The sequence below is a fragment of the Uranotaenia lowii genome, chromosome 2 (assembly GCF_029784155.1).
Source record: "Uranotaenia lowii strain MFRU-FL chromosome 2, ASM2978415v1, whole genome shotgun sequence".
In the NCBI taxonomy this organism is placed as follows: Eukaryota; Metazoa; Arthropoda; class Insecta; order Diptera; family Culicidae; genus Uranotaenia; species Uranotaenia lowii.
In genome coordinates this window covers 370,800,489-370,826,931 of record NC_073692.1, presented here as the reverse complement: position 1 = coordinate 370,826,931, position 26,443 = coordinate 370,800,489, and the positions used below count along the sequence as shown (strand labels likewise).

The 26,443-nt window shown below is 39.5% G+C and overlaps 2 protein-coding genes across 11 annotated transcripts in view; one reads left to right on the top strand and one right to left on the bottom strand.

The window, feature by feature from the left end:
• Positions 1-17,887, bottom strand: part of LOC129750070 (huntingtin-interacting protein 1) — an 85,125-nt gene extending 67,238 nt beyond the window's left edge. For 4 of the 10 annotated variants that reach the window (XM_055745269.1, XM_055745270.1, XM_055745276.1 and 1 more), the window contains exon 1: positions 16,353-16,560. In XM_055745269.1, the coding sequence (XP_055601244.1) occupies positions 16,353-16,436 (84 nt within the window). In that variant the 5' untranslated portion in view covers positions 16,437-16,560. The other 6 variants (XM_055745278.1, XM_055745279.1, XM_055745272.1 and 3 more) reach the window with 5 other exon arrangements.
• A 1,962-nt stretch (positions 17,888-19,849) lies between these two features.
• Positions 19,850-25,413, top strand: LOC129747070 (myosin-1-like). The gene is made up of 2 exons (XM_055741086.1): positions 19,850-22,842; positions 22,905-25,413. Exons 1-2 carry the CDS (start codon positions 20,149-20,151, stop codon positions 23,208-23,210), a joined length of 3,000 nt encoding a protein of 999 aa, XP_055597061.1. The 5' UTR covers positions 19,850-20,148; the 3' UTR covers positions 23,211-25,413.
• Positions 25,414-26,443: the final 1,030 nt, after the last annotated feature.

Here is a 26,443-nt window from a genome sequence, read left to right as displayed (position 1 = left end):
AAAAAGCTGCCAGTTCACAAGCGACGTTTTCAAAAAAAAAAAATAATAAATAAATAAATAAATAAATAAATGCACAATATAACGAGAAAGTTATTGACTATAAAGTCTTGAAATGACAAACAAGTTAAGAGTTTTCAGAAAAAGGATAGGCATAAAAGCCTATCACACAAATGTGTTTATGGGGTTATCAGAATATCAAATTCTAAAAAATGCCATTTCCAAAAAAATAGTTTAAATATTAAATTGTCTTTTTCCTCAATCTTTGATACATAAATTATTAATAAAACTCATTAAAAGGAAACATTATAGACGTACCGTCAAACGGGGTATCATGCCACACTATAAAGGCTTAAAAGATAATTTCAGAACAGATTTCCGCGAAAAAAAATACATCGTTTCGAAGCTTAGAAACAAGCTTAAGCTACACGATCAAATTTTATCCGAAAAAAACTTTCGTTATTATTTATTGGCCACAAATGCGTTGAATCCCAAAGATGGTGTTCAATATAGTTTTCTCACCCTATTATAAAAAATATCCTGATGATAAATCGTTGTTTTTAGAGATTGACTAGAAGTTGACAATACCAGGTTGATCTTCGGACTTTAAATCTCTTGAGTTACTGTACCAGAGTATATTTCCCATCGAAACAGCAAAACATAAATTTCTACAAAAATTAATTGACTCTTGGGTGGCGACTAAATTTTTTGAATTTCCCCAATACTCAAACATAAATAAGCTCAACTTTTGTGCGATATTTGAAGGGATCTCGATACGATCCTTATCCCTGTCATTTGAAAATTCGGTAAGGGGTCTCGGATGGTTAAAAACTGTACCCAACTTCAACCAACCACCAACAGTAAATCACAATCACTTTTCGAATGTCTTGTTGTTTTCTTCTTCTTCGTAAAACCATAACCTAGTCACATTGTTTGTTTTTCATTTTTTTTTTGCACCGGAAATTCATTCATGCATGTTCCCACTGATGTCGGTTGTATTTGTTAGCGATGGCGATTTTTTTCTGTAGTTGTTTCCAACTTCCACATGAAAAAACCTAAAAACTCAATGCAATGGACTGGGATTTTTATCTGGTGTTTTGTTTTGTTTTCGGAAATCGTTTACAAATAAATGTTGCGCTGAAAAGTCATAATATTATGGCGTCAGCACTGAATTTTATTTCGGAAGCCCGAACTTCCGACTTCCGAAAGACTTCCGACAAAGAAAAGTGAAATACTTGATTGTCGAAATTCTGTGTTTTGTAGCCAGTTCACCAGCGACGTTTCTAAAAATTATATTAAAATTCACAATATCAGCGCATTCCAGCTAGGAAAAATCAATAACGGTTAACCCTCACAAACTAAGTAATATCTAGAATTTTCCAAAACAATGTTGATTCTTCTATGCAGAGTCCAATAATTTGATTGTCTCTGTTTTGCCCTTTCTCAGTCGACTTTTTTTTAACAGCAAAACCACAGAGAAAAAAATCAACCAAACCGAACCGCAAACCTATTTGTTACCACAAATGATTCGTGGTGCTCGGTTCATTTTTACGATGTGTGGTTTTTATGGCGCGTTGCTATAGACTCTTGAAAGCGTGCTCAGGTGCTGCAGTTTTACAACCCAAGCGAAGAACAATCGGAAAAACGTTCACCTCGGGTTGTTTTTCGGTTTTGGTTTGTTTCTTTTCAATTGGTTTTGATGAGAGCGGAAGCTCAAATCCATGTTTGGGGTGATGGATCTTTAACAATTTTATTACGAAGGTAGCACAAAATTATTCTACTTATTATTACGGAAGCAAGCCCATGCAACAAATTAAGTTTTGTAAGCAAGCAATGACGATTCATAAAACGTTTATTAAGAATTCTTTGAAACAAAGCATATTTCGATAACCATCCTTTATGAACGCCCTTCACAACCTATACAATTTTTTTTTGAAACTGTCAATTTAATTTTACTTGAAATTCCTAAAATGGATTTTCTAGAGAATAATGGGTTTTCTAGAGTATAATAGGCATTGAGGACCAAAAATATGAAAAAAAATGTGCAAAATAAGAATAGTGTTGCTTTTTTTTTTCTACAAAAATCAAGATTTTTCTTAAATTTATAGTATGGTGGAGTAAAAATACGACTTAAGTGCTATCCTATTTTTAGAAAATTTTGCAGTTGTTTTTCCAAAGAAAGAAAATAAAAAATAAAATAAATGCATTTGATTCCTTACACGGAGAAAAAAGACGACAGTTGTTCCAATTATTTCAGCAATCAACTATCAAAGTAATGCATTCAACTGTATGATTTATTTTATGCATTCAACTATAAATACAATAGATTCAAATAGATTCAACTACAAACTGCAGATTGACCTTATGCAATCCACAATGAATATAATTGACTCAACTGTAGATATGATAGATTCAACTACAATTGTATGATTGATTTTAGGCATTCAATTATAAATATAATAGATTCAACTGTAGTGGTATAACTGATTCAACTGTAAATATGATAGATTCAACTGTAGTGGTGTAATTGATTCAATTGTAAATATGATAGATTTAACTACAAATATATGATTAATTCTAGGTATTGAACCAAAAATATAGTAAATAAATCTATATTGTTATGGTAGAATTATATTGTTATGGTAGACGTTTATTTACACGATCCTGGCATGATCCCACAGGAAACTGGCATTATAGTAAGTCAGCGTATAATAGGTTTATGCCATGATATTGAGTGAATTTCCATAAAATACTCAAAACTTTATTTATTCCCCCTGTCAGCACGTCTGGCAACAAGGGCAGTGAAAACCGACGTCGACGCCGACTCTACCATGAGAGTGCAATGATTAAGAGAAGAACTACTAAGAAGAACGTTTCCTGTAAAAGTGAGAAGAAAGTGGCAAGCGAAAATTGTAACAGATAGGAGTAATTTAGCAATAATTTCCGATTATTCCAAGTTAGTATTATTTACATTAAATTCATTTATCCTTACTTATATTTTGAAACACTCGTAGAATTCTGTAAACACAATAGCGAACGATCTGTACTTACAAGTCACACAAAAACCAAGATCACACGAAAGGCACGTGGCATTATTGAATGCTTACGAAGAAAACTTATTTGTAAGTACTGAAATTAACTCTTTATTACTTCAATTATAACTAATTACACCACAATAAATATTACAGTCGAGTCGCTCATAAAAAGGACTACGAGAAAGTTTTTAATTTCAACAAGCTCGAAAATAATAATTGCTGCGATGAGTGCCCCGAATCCGGAAGGTGCTGTAGTAAGTCTGTTGGAAGATTCCCACAATTGTGTGACCTGTAAAAGACCAGATTCCGCTCAGGCCATGGTTGCCTGCGATCAATGCTCACTATGGCAGCATTACAGCTGTGCAGGAGTGGATCCCAAGTAACCAAAAGTCACATAATTACTTAATCGTGTACAATAAAAGTTCACATTTGGCTGAGTAAAAGGTACTCGAGAGAAATGATAACCGATTCTCGTAAGTGCTCAATTTGTACTTCTGAACGAACATGAATAGTCCCTAGAAGTATCATAGTTCATGTTTGTGCGTTCTAAGTGACTTGTGTAGTTTGAATATCAATTTTAACCGTCGTACTTTCTAATGAACTCCTTACGAACTTTTTGGTTCCATTCTGGATTCTTAACGAACTTTTTGGTTCCATTCTGAACTCCCAACGAACTAATTGGTTCTATTCTGAACTTCTATGGAACTCCATGTGTATTGAATTTTGTCGATAACTTTTCGATGGTTTTTAACACTCTCCTGAAAACTTTTCGGAGTTGTTCTCAATTTTTAACAGCGAATGTTATATGGATTATTCGGAAAATAAAGAAGCCCGTAATTTGAACAAAATTTGGCTTAGGAAAACGCATCACGACGTTAACTCTAGCAACATCATTAATCTATCACAGGGTCATACATCATAATCATTGAAAGTATAGTTTTTTTTCACCAAACGAACATAATAGTTTGATATTTTATTTACATTTTGTTTTGAAAATTTTCTTTGTTTATATTCCACACACCGAGTCTCCTTGATTGTTTCTTTAGAAAAAAAAAATTGTCACGGTAGAAACAGAGCAACACCTCCGCACCTACAGCAAGGTCGTCACTGGCTGACACGGATGGTTTAATGCGACCGGAAGCACACATAATATTAATACCAACCGTTTACTTGGTTTGTTACTGCTGAGAATAATCAAATATATGCATCTTTTGCGTTTTTTTTTTCAGATCTATTTTGAAAAACAGCGATTTTAGTCTCCAATCAAGAATCTAAAATTTGCAAAATAATCGTTAGTGGTACAAAAAAAAAACAAAACAAAATACTCATTTGAAATACCGTACTTCTTCACGAGCTCCATTTGGCATTCCATTTATTTTTTTCGAAACTGATTCCGCAGCACCTTGCCGACCAACCGCAAGGACTATTCCTTCTTTCAAAGAAAAAGTAAGGCACACAAATCATTAAAAGAAAAATAAAACTTAAATAAACTTAGTTTGATTTCGAATCGTGCAGGTCTTGTTTGAAAATATGTTATGCATAATTTGATGAAAACAAATGTTTACATTTTTAAATTTAGCCTGCTTAGAAAAAGTGAAAACTATAAATTGATGTTTTTAAGAACATCAATTTAAGCATTGGCCATGGTACAGCGGTAGCGTGTTCAGTTCTCACTACGTAGGTCCAGGTTCAAATCTTCAAACATGCCAATAATTTTAAGTAAGTATGATATGAATTTAGAAAACAGTTAAAATTAGCCTACAACAGATTTGAAAGTTGATAGATTTCAAAGTACGTAAAAAGTGAACGCTATGTTTTTTTCTTCCTTTTTTCTCTTTATTGAAAGTTTCATGCAAAGGCTGAATAGCCTTCTACTCAGCTTCGATTATAGAAATTGAAAGTGTAGATAAGAACTTAAATTTTCAGCTGAATAGAATACTATACAGCCTTCGAGAAGGGCTGAGTAAGCTTTTAAGAGACTGTTTTATGGAACTTTTGGTTACTTGGGGATGCCTCGGTAGAAAACCACAGTCGGATATGTGGTAGCTGTGCTGCTGCTAACCGAGCAGTCGATTTGGATAGAGATGCACCAGAGAACTCTTCTGAAACTACCACAGTGCGACCGAACGAAAGTGTTATGCTGGTTGTCGAACCGAAGCGAGTATCTGCGATCGCCAACCCGGCCGTCCACAGTGCTAAGCAGCTTATCAACAAGCCCGGAGCTGGCTCAATCATCTCTTTGGGGACTAATGCTCGTCTCCGGCTTAAGCAGCTAGAAGAACAGAAGCTTTTGGAAGACAGGATCCGTGAAGAAAAGGCTGAACGAGAACGGATGTTTCTGGCTAAGAAGCACGAGCTGGAAGCAGAGATAGCTCAAGATGAATCGCGTGGTGGAAGTGAATGCAGCTTCGGAAATCGCAGTGTACGTAATGTGACCCACTGGGTTAACCAACAGCGTGAGCACGTGCATTCTTCAACTCCAATACAACATAATGCAGGTAACGTTATTCCATTTCCGAACGTAGAATCAGTGATCTTTAACCGTGACGATCGTCGACGACAACCACCAGCTGCTCCCACCGGTCAACAGGTTCTGCCAAACACTGAGGCACAACTACCCAGCGTATTTGAAAGGAACCCTCCCCCAGCTCAAGCTCAGGGCACAAAGGGTAACCCTCACTTCGCCGCCCAAGGTCTGCCGCCAGCAAGTCAGAACCTAGTTCCACCTGTGTCTGGTACTCCGGTACATCCGACTGCGATGTTTCAGCCAGCTAACGCCGGCTTGAGTTTTCCTCAAGGCCCAATATTCTGTGCAAATAATGCTGTCTATCCCGCACTCGGTCCCGGGAACATGTATCCGTATAACCAAGGCCTCAACTTCCACCATCGATGAATTATCCGGTCGGCGGTCAATATCCGCCATCTTCAACGTTGAACCCTTCCCACTTACCTCATCGTGGTCAACAGTATTCCTGGCCAGCCACCGAACAACAACCGCCAGCATCAGCGAGAAATCCGACGAATGATCAACAGAACTTTCCGCACACTGGAGCCGTCTCTTCTATCAACCGAACGATCACCGCTCAACAGCTAGCCGTACGACAGGTAATCTCTAAGGATCTTCCGCAATTTTCCGGCGACCCACTCGAATGGCCGATGTTCGTAGCCGCATTCGAATCCACGACGACTATGTGTGGCATCCAACCAGCTGAAAATTTGGCTAGGCTTCAAAAAAGTCTGGTCGGCAGTGCTCGCGAGAGGGTGCTAAGTATTTTAACGATTCCCGATGCGATTCCGGAAATCATCAGGGTACTACGTGACGAATGCGGTAGGCCGGATCTTCTGATCCATTGTTTGTTGACCAGAATACGAAAGACAGCGCAACCCAACATAAACAAATTGGATACACTTGTGGCATTTGGTAGAGAAGTGAGAAATCTTGTGACCTATATGCAATCCGCGAAACTGCACTTCTATCTAGCAGACCCTCTTCTTCTCGCAGAGCTCGTATCTAAGTTACCGTCAGATCTACTCCTCCAGTGGGGCCATAAGCTTGCGGATATACAGGAACCGACACTGACTGATTTCAGCTCCTTTATTTCATCCCTTCGAACTGCAGCATGCAGGGTAACGATGCCTAAAGAGTTAGGGTCAAGCGACCGATATGCAAAAGGTACAGCGAAGAAAGAAAAAGCTGGGTTTTTGAACATCCATTCCAGTAATGATCGTCCTTCGTTTAGAGAAGAGCCGGTAAAGGTAAGGTCGGAACCGAAACCCTGTCTAATGTGTAAAAGTAATGGTCACAAGATAAAAGATTGTAGGAAGTTCGAAGAATTGTCTCTCGAAGAAAAATATAAGTTTATTGCTGCCAACGGCATGTGCAAACGCTGCCTATTTCCCCATGGAAAATGGCCTTGCCGCACCAAACAGCCTTGCGGGATCAACAGCTGTACGGAAGCTCACCATAAACTTCTCCACCCGGTGTCAGAAAATTCATCGAATAGCAGAGAACAATCAGGTCCATCATATTCAGTAGCAGCACATCGCAACCACCGAAACCATGGAGCGACGCTGTTCAAAATCCTTCCTGTCGTCCTTCACGGCAATGGGAAATCCGTAACTACGTTCGCCTTCCTGGACGACGGCTCTGATTTGACGCTCGTAGAGGATCATTTGATTGATCAACTGGGCCTAACTGGTGAGACAAGTACCCTCTGCCTGCAGTGGACCAGCCAAGTTACCCGAAAAGAGAATGCCTCGCGTCGAGTGGATATTGGTATTTCCGGAGTTGGGAACGACAACATCTTCCAAATGTCGAATGTGCGATCAGTCTCGAATCTCGACTTACCGATGCAAAGCCTAAACTACGATGAACTGAAACAGCGGTATACTCATCTCAACGGCCTACCTATCAGCAGCTATCAGTCGGCCACACCGAGGATCCTGATAGGAATCGACAACGCTAAACTTAACCTTGCGTTGAAGAAAAGAGAGCGGGGCGACGGAGAACCAATCGGAGCCAAGTTCCGTCTTGGTTGGACTATATTCGGAGGAAGGCGACTTTTCGAAACGAGCGGCAGTATTCCCGTCCACACTTGTGAGTGCGGTGGGATCGAGAAAGTTCACGATTTGGTTCAGCAGTATTTTGAGGCGGACAACATGTTGCTCTCTGGGATCAACATTCCGGAATCAGAAGAGGATCAGCGAGCAAGACGTAAAACTAGAAACCACGACGATACGCACATCTTCCGGTAAATTTCAAACAGGATTACTGTGGAAAAGTGACTGTCCTATTTTTCCCGATAACTACGCCATGGCAGTGCGACGCCACGGTTGCTTCGAGAGACGTCTCCTGAAAGATCCAGAGTTGAAGGCAAAGGTTGATCACCAGATAGCTGAGTACTTAAGAAACGGATACATCCATAAAGCCACCTTTGATGAATTGTGTAACGCCGATAAAACCAAGGTTTGGTATCTGCCCATAACCGTCGTTCGTAATCCTCGCAAGCCAGCAAAAATTCGTGTTGTCTGGGATGCGGCAGCCAGCTCGGGTGGAATTTCCCTGAATTCTCAGCTTCTAAAAGGACCAGATCTTTTGACACCTTTATTGTCAGTCCTGAGTAAATTCCGTCAAAAACAGTTCGCTATCGCAGGTGACATAAGGCAAATGTTCCACCAGCTTATCATTCGTCCCGAGGATAGGCACGTGCAGCGATTTTTATACAGGACAGATCCAAAAGGAAAACTCGATACTTATGTTATGGATGTCGCTACTTTCGGGGCGACATGTTCGCCATGTTCAGCTCAATTTTGCAAGAACAAAAATGCTTGGGAACACAAGGAGAAATATCCAGACGCGGCCGCTGCAATCGTTAGCAATACCTACGTGGATGATTTTCTCGACAGTCGTGATACTGCTGACGAATCTGCAAAGTTAGCACTCGAAGTAACCCTTGTAAATAAAGCAGCCGGATTCGATATTCCCAGTTGGCAATCCAACTCCGATTACGTTTTGAAACGGGTTGGGGTAACTGGTACAGCTGATGTGAAAAACTTTACGATCGAGAAAACAACAATAGCAGAACGTGTCTTGGGCATGATGTGGGCCCCTTGTGACGACGTTTTTCTTTTCTCTGCCAACTTCCGTCCCGACTTACATCCTCTACTGTCTGGTGAAATCCGCCCATCAAAACGACAACTTTTACAAGTGGTCATGAGCCTGTTTGATCCGCTGGGTATCGTCGCTTGCTTTACGATCCATGGTAAAATCTTAATACAATCCGTTTGGCGTTCTGGAGTGCAGTGGGACGATCCAATCTGCGATGAGGAGTATGGTATGTGGCAGCGTTGGATCAGGCTGGCCCCGAATCTAGATAAGGTAAAAATCCCGCGGTGCTACTTTCCAGGCTACCGCCCAAGCAGTTACGAGTCATTACAACTCCATGTCTTTGTGGACGCGAGCGAGTTGGCCTATTGTGCCGTCGCTTACTTCAGGATTCTTGATGACGATATTCCTCGATGCGCTTTAGTAGCTGCAAAAACTAAAGTCACCCCATTACGCCCTCAATCAATTCCTCGCAACGAATTATGCTCTGCGGTGCTTGGTTCCAGATTAATGAAGTCCATAGTCGAATATCACTCTCTGAAGATCTGCCGGAAATTCTTGTGGACGGATTCCCTGACAGTCATGGCCTGGTTGCGTGCTGATCCCCGGAAATACCGACAATTTGTTGGGTTTCGTGTAGCTGAGATATTGGCACTTACGGCAGTAGACGATTGGTATTGGGTTCCATCTATCCTCAATATTGCGGACCAAGGTACTAAATGGGGAGATGGTCCTAGTTTTGAACCTGACAGTCTTTGGTACAACGGACCTGAGTTCCTGTTTCTGCCGTCCGAAGAATGGCCGACAAGAAAGCAACCCTCCGAAGCTCCAGCAGATGAATTACGAACCGTACACGTTCATCGTCTGAAAACTGAATATTGTAAAACGTATATCAGTAAATTTTCGCAATGGGATCAGTTGATTAAAAAACTCGCTTACCTCTACCATTTTGTTCATCGTAGTCGCACAAAGAACCGTACTGATACAGATTTGAAATTCGTCGTTCTTAATCAAGCGGATTATGTTGCAGCTGAAGCGGCTCTATGGCGAGTAGTTCAGCAAGAAGAGTTTTCCGAAGAGATAGCAACGCTGAAGAAAAACTCGAAGTCTCCGTCACAAAAATGGAAGCATGTAGCTAAAAGAAGTCCGTTATCAAAACTATCCCCTTTTTTCGACGAATTTAATGTTCTTCGGTCAATGAGCAGAATCGATCCTGAAGCTTCGTATTATTCCTTTAATTTTCGAAACCCAGTAATTGTGCCAAAAGACCACCCTGCTACCAATCTTCTTATTTTGCGCTACCATCAGAAATATGGGCACGCCAACACAGAAACGGTGCTCAATGAACTTAAGCAGCAGTATTATATTCCTCGAATGCGGGCCACCGTCAAGAAAGCTATCAAGAGTTGTATGTGGTGTCGCGTTTACCGGGCCAAACCATGCGCTCCTAAAATGGCCCCACTTCCTCAACCCAGAGTTAAACCCTACGTTCGGCCATTCACGTTCACCGGCTTAGATTACTTCGGGCCACTGTTGGTTAAGCGTGATCGTTGCAACGAGAAAAGGTGGGTAGCGTTATTTACCTGCCTTAGCATTAGGGCTCTACATTTGGAGGTGGTACATACGATGTCAGCTGATTCCTGCAAAATGGCAATACGACGCTTTATAGCCAAACACGGTCCTCCTCAGGAACTGTACTGCGATAACGGGACCAATTTCCGAGGCGCATCCCGAGAGTTAGCAGAGGAAGCGAAAGAAATCAACAAACAACTGGCGAAATGTTTCACGAACAACCATACGGCATGGAATTTTAATCCGCCCTCTGCTCCACATATGGGTGGCGTCTGGGAGCGAAAGGTGAGATCCGTGAAAGAAGCCTTTAAAACTTTATCACACAATCAGAAGCTCGATGACGAAGCGCTCAAGACACTACTTTCCGAAGCCGAAATGATTGTGAACTCTCATCCACTCACTTTCGTCCCTCTGGAGAACCCGGAAGACGAAGTCTTGACTCCAAACAACTTCCTATGGTTAACCTCTGGAGAAGATAGCAGACCACCTAGAGTGCCAACGGACGATGCAATTTCTTTACGATCTAACTGGAAACTGGTTCAGCATCTGGTCAACCAGTTCTGGAAGCGATGGATTCAGGCCTACCTACCAACGATTGCCTGCAGGACGAAATGGTTCGAGCAAACCCGCCCAATGGAGGTCGGGGATCTTGTTGTCATCGTCGATGAATCGGTGCGGAACGGATGGCTGCGTGGGAGAATAGTTAAATCGTATCCTGGGAGAGATGGTGAAGTCCATAAAGTAGACGTGAAAACTTGTGATGGCAGTATCCTTCAGAGGCCAACGGTCAAGGTGGCACTTCTAGACGTGCAGGAGAATAGTAAGATCGAATAACTACGACGTTACGGGTTGGGGTGTCAGCACGTCTGGCAACAAGGGCAGTGAAAACCGACGTCGACGCCGACTCTACCATGAGAGTGCAATGATTAAGAGAAGACCTACTAAGAAGAACGTTTCCTGTAAAAGTGAGAAGAAAGTGGCAAGCGAAAATTGTAACAGATAGGAGTAATTTAGCAATAATTTCCGATTATTCCAAGTTAGTATTATTTACATTAAATTCATTTATCCTTACTTATATTTTGAAACACCTGTAGAATTCTGTAAACACAATAGCGAACGATCTGTACTTACAAGTCACACAAAAACCAAGATCACACGAAAGGCACGTGGCATTATTGAATGCTTACGAAGAAAACTTATTTGTAAGTACTGAAATTAACTCTTTATTACTTCAATTATAACTACTTACACCACAATAAATATTACAGTCGAGTCGCTCATAAAAAGGACTACGAGAAAGTTTTTAATTTCAACACCCCCCTTCTAGATTTTTGGAAATTTTGAAGGGGGGGGGGGGGGGGGGTGACAAAAGAAGAAATTGATATTTGTTCCGGCCTTATATGTATTGTTGAAATTTTAATAATTATAGTTAGCCGAGAAACAATCAGATATATGATTGAATATAAGTGGATTATTGTTGGAAATACTGTACTTTTTTCTCCGTGTACACTTTTATCTTTCTTCTAAAAAATTTCGAAGATAATCGATCGACGCTTTTGATAGCAGTAAAGAAAACGCCCAACTGCTATTCTACCTACTATATAAAAGTGAATAACAATGCCCTAACGACTCATTTCAATAGATAAATGAATTTTTGGGCGTTTTTAAGTACATATTCCAAAGGTCTCTTCTCTTAAAAAGCGATTTTCCTCAAGCACTAAGGAACTTGACTTTTGAGCTATAATACGTCATCAAGCTGCTTAATTTCTTCATTAACATAAAGTGGAATGATGTTAAAAACGTTGTGCGTCAATTTTGAATCAGAAAAATCAGGTTGGAATTCAACAACTTCGATATTTTTTTGAGTAAACCACACTTTTTCCAGTTTTAAGTCATATATGGTGGCACCATCTTGCAGTTAACACCAATGTTAGTCTCAATATTGATTTTCCGGATTTATTCAAACCCATATTCATAATTTTGAGTTATTTTTTTCAACACAGTTTTGTTGATGTTCACGATGAACAAAGCTATTCTGGATTTTCAAAAACTCATTTTCAAAGGTGAGAAATATTAAAGAAAATTAGAGAAACTTGAGATATCAAAGGAAGAAAGAACATAAGCCGTAAATATAATAAATTTCTCGAAAAATATACAACGGCTTATCCGCAGGACTTGAACGCGCAATTTCCGCTTCAGTACAACACGGCGCGTTAGCCAATCACACCACGGTAAACGTGACGAAATAGGCTCCAGTATCTACGGTTCCATCGGTCGACTGCCGGATCTTTTTATCGGTACACATACACCCCATGTATATCACTCACGTGCTCTTTGCCCACTACTATTGATCTTTCTGTTGTTTCTCTATCACCACCCATCGACTCGGGATTTTAGCCGAGCGCGCATATGGTCGATTGCTTCGGGTTTGCCGCTACTTTTTCGAGAAATTTATGAAATTTACGCCTTATGTTTATAACAAATGTGTCGGCTAGCGGGTTCAGCGGTGCTGAAACTCCCTAGTATGTATGCCTCAGGGTCAAGAAAACACTTTAATTTGAATCGAAATCTCCCACGTTTATTTTCACCTTTTTGAAATTAAGGTTTTCTTGCGCACACGTGGGACTCGGTCCCACCGCTTATTGCTACCTCCTACCTCTTGTTGCTGCAATGGCACCTCTAGCGGGTCGTTGAATGGCGACACCCCTCCTTCGTCGAACCGGCCTCACTACGTCGCAAACCTGCGGAATTGGTGGTCGTCGGATTCCAGTACGTTCCGACACTGCACCACGATGGCTGTGAGTTTTTGTCTACTCCAATCCCGGACCAAGTTGATTGTAGGTGGTTGACGGCTGCCCTACGGTTGCGGTAGATAGTCGGCGGTTAACAAGCCGACGGCGATGGGGGTGCTCTTGCTGGTTACCCTTACCGGACTCACTGACGGATACTCGGTTTGTTGACGGACCAAGGTATCGACAGCTAACCGTTGGTAGATCGGTAGAGCACAGGTGAGTATTGCTGCTGGGTCAGGACGCAATGGCAGCAATCGATCCAAGCCACGAGACTAAAGGCGTCTGCGACTAAGGTAAAACCTCGGGGTCCTGTTAGGAAATCGGGATAGGGTTTAGAATCGCGCTGAGAACGGTGGTCACTGTGGCTACGGGGTATGGTTCTTTGGGTTACCTGAATATCCAGGGAATTCGGATTCCAGTAATTTCACTTTTGGCACTTGTCTATTGGACACGTTTTCTGTGTAGTGCTATATGTTTGGCTATTGATAGTGAAATGGCCGATCATTGACCCCGTAGCCGCGTAGAATGACGTAAGACGTCACCGTTCTTTCGCCCCATCCTGATTGTCGTGTCGCCTCGCTTATTCGCCCTCCTCATCATCATTTCGCCTCGCCTCTTCACTCGAACACCGACATCTGGTGGTGGGATTCTCAAGTGTTGTTGTGCAGGTTGTTGCGTAGGAGTTCTGGGGTGGACTTCGACGCAGGCGACTTCTCAACAAACAAAATGTCTTCTCGGCACATTTACTATTTTTCTGCGAACAAAAGTCCAACAACCACTGGCACTACTAACCGAGCACTTGTAACATGTTCTTTCTTTCTTTGATATCTCATGTTTCTGTTATACGTCCCATTATTTTTGAAAATGTGATCATTTTCAGGTACGAAGATGTACCAAGACAATTTCAATTCAAAAACATTAGATTTGATTTGACTCACCAGAATTTGCCACCGCCGGAATTTCTGCTCATATCAACTTTCGATTCAATTGCAAATAATACCAATAATTCCTATAGCCATCTCGTCTTTACTACAACTTAGAAATAAAAAAATACTTTTATGAAAACATTATAAAGAAAAAAAGCTACAAAAAGACACTAATTGGATTAAACGAATAGTATATTTGCTATTTTTAATTGTATTTTCATTATTGAAAACGAGCATCAGAAAAATATTTCCTGTTTGATTAGATTGTTAGATTGTTTGGAAATTGAAATAACATTCAATAGATTTTGTTATCTTATTTTAATCGCCGCTGGGATATATTCTTATTTAATTTTCGGCATTTCGGCGAGTTGTGAAAATTCAAGGTAGAATATTTAGAAAGAACATGAAAGTATCAATCAATCAAGCTAGAGCGCTTTGGGTAGAAGAAATTGAATAGTTGGTGAAAATGTGAGCAGGGCTTTTGTTTTGTGAACAGCTTTTGAACTACTTGCGTGATTCTTTGCCGCGCGCCGTTTCAATGTTGATAGGAAGCGATGAAGAAACCCATCGCATTCCTACCCACATTGAAACACGGACGGGTCGAACACATGAGATTGTGTCCGACCGGGCACAGATTTTCGAAAACGGTTAGCATTCCATGAAATTTTTGATTCACTCCAAACAGTTATTGGGGTTTTCTGAAGATTAAAATACAATATTTCAACATCTAAACTTACAATCCATTATTAAAATTATTTTAAACTTCAATTCAAACAAAGTATAAAAATCTTTGTTTGTGTGCATATGAATACTGAAGAATAAAAAATGGCAATGCACTTTAAACGTTTTTCAACGTCATCTAGGTTTGTACGTTGGAAAATCACATTAAATAAAAAAATATCATTCAACAAAAAAGTTGCCTCTACATTTCGATATCTAGCTCAAAATAATACACTCCTTAAACAAGTTTTGAAAGACATCAAGAAATCTTAAGACTTCAAGAAATTCAATGATGGTAAAGTTTGCATAAATAGATTTAGTAGTTCCTTAGATATAAAGTGCAAGATCTGGCACTCCCACTTGTTTCAAGGCCTTGGCACGTTAGGTCTTCGAGAGTTAAGGGATGCCTTCAAGAGCTCAAAGTTACAGTTATTTACCCCTTAAAACTTATCAAAGAAAATCGGAAAAAAAATTTGCCCAAAAATCAACTTTTTGGGGCTTATCGTTTTTCGGAAAAAACATTGTGTACCTGGTCAGATGTTCTTTGAATCATTTTGTACATTGATTGGTGCAACTTTCAAGACCTTCACGTAATTGAAAATATGTGTCACATGTTGACCGAGATTCTATCTCAAATTTTTCCCATCCTCACAGCATGAGCGTGCTCATAATTATCGAAACAATAATAAGCGACGTCCACTCGAACAAGAAAAGAGAGGTCAAGATTGGCACAGTGACCAGGTCGTCAAAAAACTATGGCCGCTGGCCGACAGTTTTCCTTCTTTGCGCCATGTGTCACCATGCTTCCCGATCGGGCGAAAGTGTCAACAATAGAAAGCTCGTATTGAAAAAAAAATCTTTAAAATTGTCGGTTTATCCCGAAAGATTTTGAAACCGTTTTCACTTGCACGGACATCTCTTTGAAGGAACCTCTTACAAGGTCAATTATGATGTTTGTTATCTTATCAAAGATTAGTATAATTCAGTTTTCAGGATCCAGAAATTTTACGAGAACAAAATTAGAACTCATTAAAAAAAAAAAAAATAGAATCGAAATTGGATATCATAACGTCGTTCTGTCCCGAACGGGTCTCCAGATATGGCACATTAAGTAGGTACATACATATGTTCGTTGGCTGATTCATATTTATCGTCACAGAACAGAGAACACACCGGAAGCCGGTTGTACACTTATGTAGGTAGGTATTTATAGTTTATGAGACACAGAGTAGTTCTTCGTTCTTCCGCTTTCCAAAACAAACGGTTCTAATGCCCTGTTCTGCTATGCTCCCGCAATCGCACATTTGTACGCTTCTCTCTTTCTCTTTTTTGGTGTAGTTGTTGGCTGCCTTTCGAGTTTGTATTTATTTTGAACCACACATGGTTGCGAATGTTGTTCCGCATTATGATTTGACTGTTTTATGTTCGGAACACAATACCTTTTCGGCGCTGGGGTCAATGGTAATTAGTTCTTTGGCACCCATTTTTTTAGCAGACTTTTTTCGGTCCATTGTTGATTATCCACCACCGATAAACAATGGTCATCAATGGTTGGAGAATTGCTGTCAACCGAAAGCTAATTGTTCAAATGCAAATAAAGGATTTAAATGTCATTGTCGCTGAACACTTTGTTTTTTTTGTTAGTAAGCAAATGCTGGTGCAGGGTTTGTGATTTGTTGTGCAGATAGATTGAGGATTTGCATACCATATTTTTGACGAGATTCTCATGTTCAATTTCCAGATTGCTCTTCTTGCTTTGCAGCACTCGAGGAAGTGAAATTGAAGCCATTTTTTTTGCTATCCCCTCTAGCACTGATCAAAGCACACACTTTTTTCTTCGACTATGAAGGATGATGTGGTGACGACGCCCTTCGATCTAGTAGGCTGTACCATCAACTGATAATTGCACGCAAATGGAACGAAACTCACTCTCTACGAACGCTCCCTTCAAGCGATTCCAGTAGGCGTTTCGCCTACTATAAAGCTGAGATACACTTCCTTCAGCGAAATCTCGGTTAAGTATCCACCCGCGCGATTTTTTTTAAATCATACACTACTGCGAGATCTGTGCGACCTTTGGCAATTCGGATTCCTCTGGTGACTTTTCTTCTGAGGGGGAGGAAGCTCACTAACACTGACCGACCGAAAGCATAACTTAAGACCGACGAAATCTCTTTTCCCTACGACCCAGATACGGGACGTGGTTCCAGTTTTCCGGCTAAACACAAACGGTTCTCACACTCTCCAGGCGGTAGCGGCTAGATTACTGTTATTGTTAGGCGGTAAGACTAATTCATTGGGTGGACAGATTTGTACCCAGCACGAATAACTTTCGCGCGTGGTCTCACGCAATGTTGATTTTTCCCCCGTAGAAGAGAAGGGTTTTGAACAGAAACCATCCGAGTCGAGAACCGAAAATGAACCGCCGAAACGTCCTCCACGGCCGTGCGCTACGAGTAAACTACTCACAATCTGGCCGTCATAGTGGCGATTTAGATGAATGAAGTTTTTGCGCGGAGTTGAATTACATACTACTATTTCAAGTCTCAACTCAATCAACCAACCATAATTCGGAGGGAGAGTTTTCTCAGTGTATCTCGAGAGAGATTTTTACGGTGCAAATTCTCTGACGAACACATGCTCAAAAATGCATTTCCAGCTAACCTTGCACGATATATGATTCATGCCAGAGAGCAAAGTGCAGTGCTATCACTGCGCTGCAGTTTACTTTGTAAACATTCACACAGTCAGCAGTCCGAGGACAGACGACGACCTCACTTGACAGACCTTAGACCATAAATTAAGGCGAGGCCCATCCTAACAATTCCTAACAAAAAAACGCTGGAACCATGATTCTGGCAATGACCTGCATTCGAAAAGGAATAAACATCAGAAAGTAAAGTTCAAAACAAAATCCCGAAACGTCGATGTAGTAGTTTTAATTGGTGTTCGTAAACACATCAGTAGGCTAATCATCCAAATGTCATTCCACCACACCATGTTCCCGTTCAAGGGAAAAGCAGAAATTTTTTAAACCCTTATTTTAATCCGCCCATCGACTGTCTTCGCCGGAATTTTATACAATTCGGTTACTTACCGGTTCATCTTCCGGGGTTTAGCGTTCAACACTCAGTTTCGAACCGTTTTCGGTGCCTATTTTCGGTCACTTTAATTAACAACTTGCCCGCAGGTGTAACACAACACTATGGATGGATGGAGAATTCGATGGAAACTTCTCCAGCCAGAGATCTCGCACTCGCAGTGAAATGCTCCATCTCACTCTTGCAACCGGCAACAACCCTTTGCTCGATGCATCTGCATAATGATAGAACAGGCAAACACTTGGTTAAATAAAGCGCCTCTTGCGGAAACTGTGGGAACCACAGTTGCGTCTACACACTAAATATTTTTGGTTTCTTATTCACAAAATAAACTTTTCGAATTTAGATTCAGTATAGATTGAGAATTTAGATTCAGAATTCAGATTCAGAATGCAGTTCCAGAATTCGGATTTATATTCAGAATTCAAACTTCAGATTCAGAATTCAAATTCAGAATACAGAACTCAGATTCAGAATTCAGATTCAGAATTCATATTCAAAATTCAGAATTCAGATTCAGAATTCATATTCAAAATTCAGAATTCCGAATTCAGAATTCAAATTTAAAATTAAGATTCAGTTTTCAAATTCAGAATTCAGATTCAGAATTCAAATTCAGATTCAGAATTCAGAATTCAGAATTCAGATTCAGAATGCAGTTTCAGAATTCAGATTTATATTCAGAATTCAAATTTCAGATTTAGAATTCAAATTCAGAATCCAGTACTCAGATTCAGAATTCAGATTCAGAATTCATATTCAGAATTCAGAATTTCGAATTCAGAATTCAAATTTAGAATTCACAATTCAGATTCAGAGTTCAGATTCAGAACTCAGATTCAAAATTCAGATTCAGAATTCAGATTTAGAATTCAGATTCAGAATTCAGATTCAGAATTCAGATTCAGAATTCAGATTTAGAATTCAGATTCAGAATTCAGATTCAGAATTCTAATTCAGATTCAGATTCAGAATTCAGATTCAGAATTCAGATTTAGAATCAAGATTCAGAATTCAGATTCACAATTCAGATTCAGACTTTAGATTCAGAATTCAGATTCAGATTTAGAATTCAGATTCAGAAGTCAGATTCAGAAATCAGATTCAGAATTCAGAATTCAGATTCAGAATCAAGATTCAGAATTCAGAATTCAGATTTAGAATTCAGATTCAGAATTCAGATTCAGATTCAGAATTCAGAATTCAGATTCAGAATCAGATTGAGAATGCAGACTCAGAATTCAGAATTCAGATTCAGAATTCAGAAATCAGATTCAGAATTCAGATTCAGAATTCAGAATTCAGATTCAGAATTCAGAATTCAGATTCAGAATTCAGATTCAGAATTCAGATTCAGAATTCAGATTCACAATTCAGATTCAGAATTTAGATTCAGAATTCAGATTCAGAATTCAGATTCAGAATTCAGATTCAGAATTCAGATTCAGTATTCAGAATTCAGATTCAGAATTCAGATTCAGAATTCAGATTCAGAATTCAGAATTCAGATTCAGAATTCAGATTCAGAATTCAGATTCAGAATTCAGATTCAGAATTCAGATTCAGAATTCAGATTCAGAATTCAGATTCAGAATTCAGATTCAGAATTCAGATTCAGAATTCAGATTCAGAATTCAGATTCAGAATTCAGATTCAGAATTCAGATTCAGAATTCAGATTCAGAATTCAGAATTCAGATTCACAATTCAGATTCAGAATTCAGATTCTGAATTCAGATTCAGAATTCAGATTCAGAATTCAGATTCAGAATTCAGATTCAGAATTCAGATTCAGAATTCAGATTCAGAATTCAGATTCAGAATTCAGAATTCAGATTCAGATTCTGAATTTGATTCAGAATCAGATTAAGAATTCAAATTAATTGTGTTTTTTCAGCTAGCAGTGATTTGATTTTTTGCCCCTCTTGTTCGATGTCACTGTTTTTTTCGTTTATTTTGCTAAAAACAAAGATTGTGAGGGTGTTTGTTCATGAATTCATGCATTCGTAAAAAAAAACATTGCAAAGTTTTCCATCTCGCTCACTCGCACGCGCGCATATATGGCGAACATTTAATTTGTGTGTGCTGAAGTGAGAGGATTTTCAATTCAAATTCAGTTGTGTCACGAAGAGGATGCTGCGTAGCAAAATAGATTGAAAGTTTTGTGGAAAAATTTAAAATTATTTCAAATTTTAAGGAGGTTTTGAGTAAAGAAGGCGAATTATAACGTTCTTTTCTTTCAGTCGAAGCCGTAGAAATAAAGCAAGTGCGGGCTTGAAAGTGGTGCTGCTGCTGCTTTCCCTTTAAGATGGCAGACACGGAAAGATAAATCTAGGACAGCTGCTAGGACGGCCAAATAAACCTTTCACATTCATCGGTGGCCCACTCCCGTTCCGGTGAAATGTCCAGCTTTCGAGAGGTTTCCGGTTTCGAAAGAAGTTTTTCACTGGATGAAGATGATGGGGAACAACAAAGGGGACAAGAGAATGGCAACGTGAAACCGACGTGGCATCGGTTGCTTCAGGAAGGTGGTGGTGGCAGCTTGTTAGCCGAACAACCACTGCCGTTGCTGGATGTCATCGAGGAAAGTGGTCCGGAGAGCTTCCTGTCGGATGCGACGTTGGAAAATTTTACCGGGCAAGATGATGGAGGAGGAGTTGTTGAGCAAGATGTTATGAGTGGAATTTTTGAGGGATCATCGACCAATTATGATTCGGGGAACTTTTCGTTCTCGGAAAGTTCCAAGGAGAAGGTGGTGGAAAGTCCACTGGCTGGCCAGGAGCAACATCAGCGATTCGTACAGCTGAATACCGAACTGTATCAAGCGAAGACGGAACTGCTGACGTACAAGTACAAGTGGAACGAAATCCGGAACGAGGTGGAGTCGGCTTGGAGCAAAAAGTTACAACGGCTGGCGGATGAGAATGAAGCGCTCAAGCGGACGGTTGAAGATTTGCAAAAACGGAATGAGAAGTGCCCGGGGCTTGAGGGCCTAAAGCTGAGGTCAGATTTCGAGCAGCTTCGGATCGAATTGGATTGCCGGGAGCGGGCTAATAAAGTCCTGAAAAGCAAAATATCAGAGCAATATTGTGACAAGGAAAGATTGACTCTGGAGCTGAGAAAGTTGGAGAAGAATCTTTCCGAGGTGAAGAACGAGATGGGTTCGCTTAAAAGTTCAGAGTCTTGGTTTCGGAAAGAGCTACATTTGTGCCAAAACGAGAATGCCAAAATGAAGGAAGAGCGATTGCAGTTGGAAAATAAGCTTTTCTTCGAGATGAATCAAAGGGATAAGTTGAAAGTTCAACTGCAGAAAGTTATCCAAAATTCAGAATCTTTTGAGCAGACTGCGATCCAAGAGAAAAAAGATTTGCTGGAAAAGCTTCAAGCTATACAACTAACTCATCCAGTAGTGAGTATAACTCCAATATTAGTTGAAGAATTCGAACTAAAGCTAAAAGAAGCTAAAGGTAAAATAGACGGTCTACAAGAATCGAATCAACAACTGTTGCTTCAAAAAGAGCTCTTGGAAAACAGTATAGAAGTTTACAAAAATAAAACTTCACATCACGAAGCGGTGATCGAATCCCTTCAAAGCAGGGAAATCAAATCCCTTGGGAAAATTTCCCACTTGGAAAAGGAAATACGGGAGCTTGGCTCGGCCAGGGAACAACTGAGAGAGGAAAATTCGCAACTCAGCAGCGTGGTGGCGAAGCAGCGTTTCGACAAACGAGACCTAGATGTCAGCATCGGTCATCTGCGGGCGCAGTTGAAAGTTTTATCGATAAACTTTGAAAACACGCGACGCGCGCTCGGTGTGAAGGAATTTGGGTTGCAGAAGCTGCAGACGGATTACCAAGATTTAAAGGCGCGTTTTGACGGACTGGAACGATGTCGAACGGAACTGGAGCATCGGCTGAGGATGAGTGAGGGCCAGGCCAGCGAAAGGTATCGTTCGCTGTTGGAGAGTTTCGCCCGGATTCAGTCGAAAAATTTGGACCTAGAACTGAAACTGGGTCAGTGTGCCGAGGTCAACGAGAAGTTCCGCAGGAGTGAGGAGGTAGTCCGTCAGCTGCGGGAAACTGTTGCGGAACTGCAGCTGCGAATAGAACAGGATGCTGAAATGACCCCGACGTGTCCCAAGCATGGTAGCCAACTTCCTGAGGACGATACCCGGGAGCTGAAGATTTTGCTGAAGGTTCTCGAGAACGAAAACCGACAGAAGCTGAAACGTTACGAATTGAACAATCGGAGTTTGCTACAACAGGTCAAGGAGCATAGCAAAGCTCGCAAGCAATCGGATCAACGGGTAGAAGAAATGGAGAAGCAACTGGCCGAGATGGCATCGCTACAGTGTGAGATGGCTAGGGTACGAGAAGCAAATTTGCTACTGGAAGTGGATTTGGAGTCTGCCAACGATGAACTTCGGATTTTGAAGGAAGAAAAGAACCGACTGGTTACGGCTTTGGAGAACAGTTGTCTGCTGAAGGCTGACGAAGACATTTGGACCTCTTTCCAGAGGATGTTTGCTGATCTGCGGCAGTCGCAGCACATCAGCAAAGAAAACGGCCGACTGAAGGAGCTTCTGAGGATAAGCGAATCAAAGGTTGCACAACTCGAAGAAGACCTGAAACTTTCGCTCTCATCCATGGAGGACAAAAGCGTCGAGCTCGAAGGCCTCAAGTTTACCGAAGAGACTGCCAAAGTAGAGTCGGATGATCTGAGGTCTCAGCTTACCATCAAAACCATACAGCTGGAGGACGCTCAACGGTTACTCTCAACAACAAGTTCCGAACGCGATGCGCTACAGGACTCCATCGGAGATTATCAGTTTATGGTGGCTAAATTTCGCGAAGACATTGATACCCTGGAACGACAGGTCCGCATCCGAGACGTTCAACTGCAAACCGCTTATGAACGGATTCAACTGTTCGAAGAGGCCGAGCGAATTCTGAAACATTCCAGGAAACAATTCTTCGAAGATTTGCAGCTACTGAGAGAGGAAATCCTCGCAGAGAGGCAAGAAAAACACGAACTCCAGGAGGTGATACGAGTCCTGCGGGAAGGCTCGCAATCGGTTATGGATTGTAACATTAAGGTGAATATCTTAAATTTAAATTTTTCAACCTCTAGTTTTATGAATGTTTTTTTCTATCGTAGAACTCCAGCAACGGAACACCTAGCCTCGGGTCAGACTCGGGAGGTTCAATTCCTAAAACCGAAAGGCCGTTACCATCCCTGGATGAAGCAGCTCTCAAATCGCTGATCGAACAGTGCTCTCGTCGATCATCGTCAGGCAACGCTACGCTGCGACCCCTGCAAGAATGCGTCGAATCTCTGCGCGCCGAAATGAACAATCTGAACGTGGTGGTGCGTCAACACGGCCAGCAACGCTACCAGCAGCACGTCGTTTCACTGATGGAGGAACTGCAGGATGCCACCAACGGAACCTACAACGGGAGATGAGTTTAGACCTGGCTGTCCGGTTGTTGATTTAGTTTCGTTGACTCAAACGAAAGTAGGCTTCTAACGATCAAAATCGAAAGAACCGTCATCCGCTTCATTTGAGCTCTTTCAACTTGAGTGAAAGAGCGATCAAATTGATAGTTTTCTTTTCTGTTGTTGTTTGAATCAACATTTGAACAAAGATTTTTGATTCCTTTCCGTTAAGGTTTAGTTTTTCGGAGCCAGGTCTAAGGTACTTAAGGGTTGTTATTTATTTAGTTTAAAATAATCGATATTCATCGTAGCTTTTTTGAATGACGCGTACATATATAGGTTTAGAACGTACTAAGCGTAGGGGCACAAAATCTGCTGTGAAGCGGCTTGAATTGAGACTGAATCTCGAACTTTGATCTGAACCGTAAAATGGACTCAGAATCTGAATTCAAAGTTGCTGAATTCTGATTTCTGAGTAGAGACATCTGAGTTCTGAACTTGGCTGAGTTCTGCATTTTGAGTTTTGATTAGGGGATTCTGAATTCCGATTTATATTGTTTTTTAATTCTGTGAATTCAGAACCTAAATTCTGAATCTGAATTCTGAATTTGAATTCTGAATCTGAATTCTGAATCTGAATTCTGGATCTGAATGCTGAATCTGAATTCTGAATCTGAATTCTGAAGCTGAATTCTGAATCTGAATTCTGAATCTGAATTCTGAATCTGAATTCTGAATCTGAATTCTGAATCTGAATTCTGAATCTGAATTCTGAATCTGAATTCTGAATCTGAATTCTGAATTTGAATCTGAATTTTTTTTTTGAATTCTGAATCGTTAAGTCTAGTTCCAAACTTTTTGAAGATATTTGTCATATTAGATTTGGTTAATCTTGTCCAACTTTTTGCTAAATACCTTCGGCGTAAAATTCTTAATTCATCATCCTTTGCAAAGTTGCTGGAGTGTTTTCAAGGCCAAACAGAATTCGAATAGATTGTAATTCTGAACCGTTCTTCACTGAACTCGAATTCGTTTTCAACTCAAGCTGCTCTCTTCAACCACCACTAGGTTTAAAATATTTCTAAAGTAGTGCTTATATTCATACAAATTCATCAACGTTTGTTAAAGATAGGGTGACCAAACTAGAGAAAGAAAATGTTTTAGATTTGCAGCTTTTACTTTCTTTACTCAGATCTTTATTTAAGAGATATTATTTTAGGTCAGAAGTAGGTATTTCAACAAAAAATATTTATTTTGTTATCTCAACTCAAGCTTTATAAGTATTCGTTTCTGTTTCAAATGGAAAACTTAGTCTTTTTGTTCGTTCGTCGTTGCTTAGCTATTTTTATGACCAAGTCAACCGTTTTAAATTCTCGACGTATCTCGAGTATTTGAAAACTTAAAGCATAATATTCTGGTCACCCTTTATGTGTAAATATTACAATTTTACCGAAAATATAATCAAAAACTGCTCATATTTAAAAATCCATATTCGAGCAATTGTTGATATCCGCTTCATCGCTATATTTTCAACCGTAAGATGTAAATATTTATAGCAATCGCTCGGTTTATTAACCCATTTCTCAGGTCAGCTTCAGCTTGGCGGGCTTTCATTTTGCATTTTTTTGTGTTCAAGCTACAACGAATTTATTTTACAGCTTCCACCTAACTGTGATAGTTTTTCGTTTTGTTTATTTATGTTGGTTGTCTGCGTATCTGCCTTGCCTAGTTTTAAGGTAGTTTTATGCTTTAAGTATTTATTATCGGTTAAATAGGCACACTCTAAGCTTCCAGCAAAATCGAAAAATCCAACACGTGATGCACAGCACTAATTTAAGTTAAATCAAATATAAGTTAGTTCAACTTTCAATAGCTCAAAATAGATCAGTAGGTAATTTAGTAGCGTACCTACCTTCTTGAATAGAGAGGTTGTAACAGACAACTCGAACTTACAATGTTTTGTCTAATTGGCGATAATCGCATGGATAATGATGGGTAATTATTTCGCGATGCTGATCGATGCAGCATTAAATAGATTGTTTTCCATTCAGAAAAAAAATAAATCTGTAGATATTACCTAGTGTTTAGAGAAAAAATATTCCCTCCCATGTAATAAGATTGTTCTGAATATATATTTGTTCATCAATAACAGGTTAATCATTGCCGAGCTTTCGGTTGTAGGATTGGAGAAAATATAGATACACATACATATGTATATTTCGTTGCAAAACTGGTTTCATTCAATGTTTCTTTTTTAATTCTGAATATACTATCCGAAAATATCATTCGTAGTTTTTTTTTTCAAATCTGGGAGTTCTTCCTCTTTACTTTCTGTGATAGAAATGTAACATTGACTAGGGTCAAATATGACAAATATGATTAAAACAAATTAAGTGACATTATTGTCAGAATTCTTTTTTGTTTTTTATGTAATTTTTGTCATTTTTTGTTATTTTTGTCATTTTTGTCATTTTTTGTCTTTTTTGTCATTTTTGTCATTTTTGTAATTTTTGTAATTTTTGTCATTTTTGTCATTTTTGTCATTTTTGTCATTTTTGTCATTTTTGTCATTTTTGTCATTTTTGTCATTTTTGTCATTTTTGTCATTTTTGTCATTTTTGTCATTTTTGTCATTTTTGTCATTTTTGTCATTTTTGTCATTTTTGTCATTCTTGTCATTCTTGTCATTATTGTCATTCTTGTCATTCTTGTCATTCTTGTCATTATTGTCATTCTTGTCATTCTTGTCATTTTTGTCATTTTTGTCATTTTTGTCATTTTTGTCATTTTTGTCATTTTTGTCATTTTTGTCATTTTTGTCATTTTTGTCATTTTTGTCATTTTTGTCATTTTTGTCATTTTTGTCATTTTTGTCATTTTTGTCATTTTTGTCATTTTTGTCATTTTTGTCATTTTTGTCATTCTTGTCATTCTTGTCATTATTGTCATTCTTGTCATTCTTGTCATTTTTGTCATTTTTGTCATTTTTGTCATTTTTGTCATTTTTGTCATTTTTGTCATTTTTGTCATTTTTGTCATTTTTGTCATTTTTGTCATTTTTGTCATTTTTGTCATTTTTGTCATTTTTGTCATTTTTGTCATTTTTGTCATTTTTGTCATTTTTGTCATTTTTGTCATTTTTGTCATTTTTGTCATTTTTGTCATTTTTGTCATTTTTGTCATTTTTGTCATTTTTGTCATTTTTGTCATTTTTGTCATTTTTGTCATTTTTGTCATTTTTGTCATTTTTGTCATTTTTG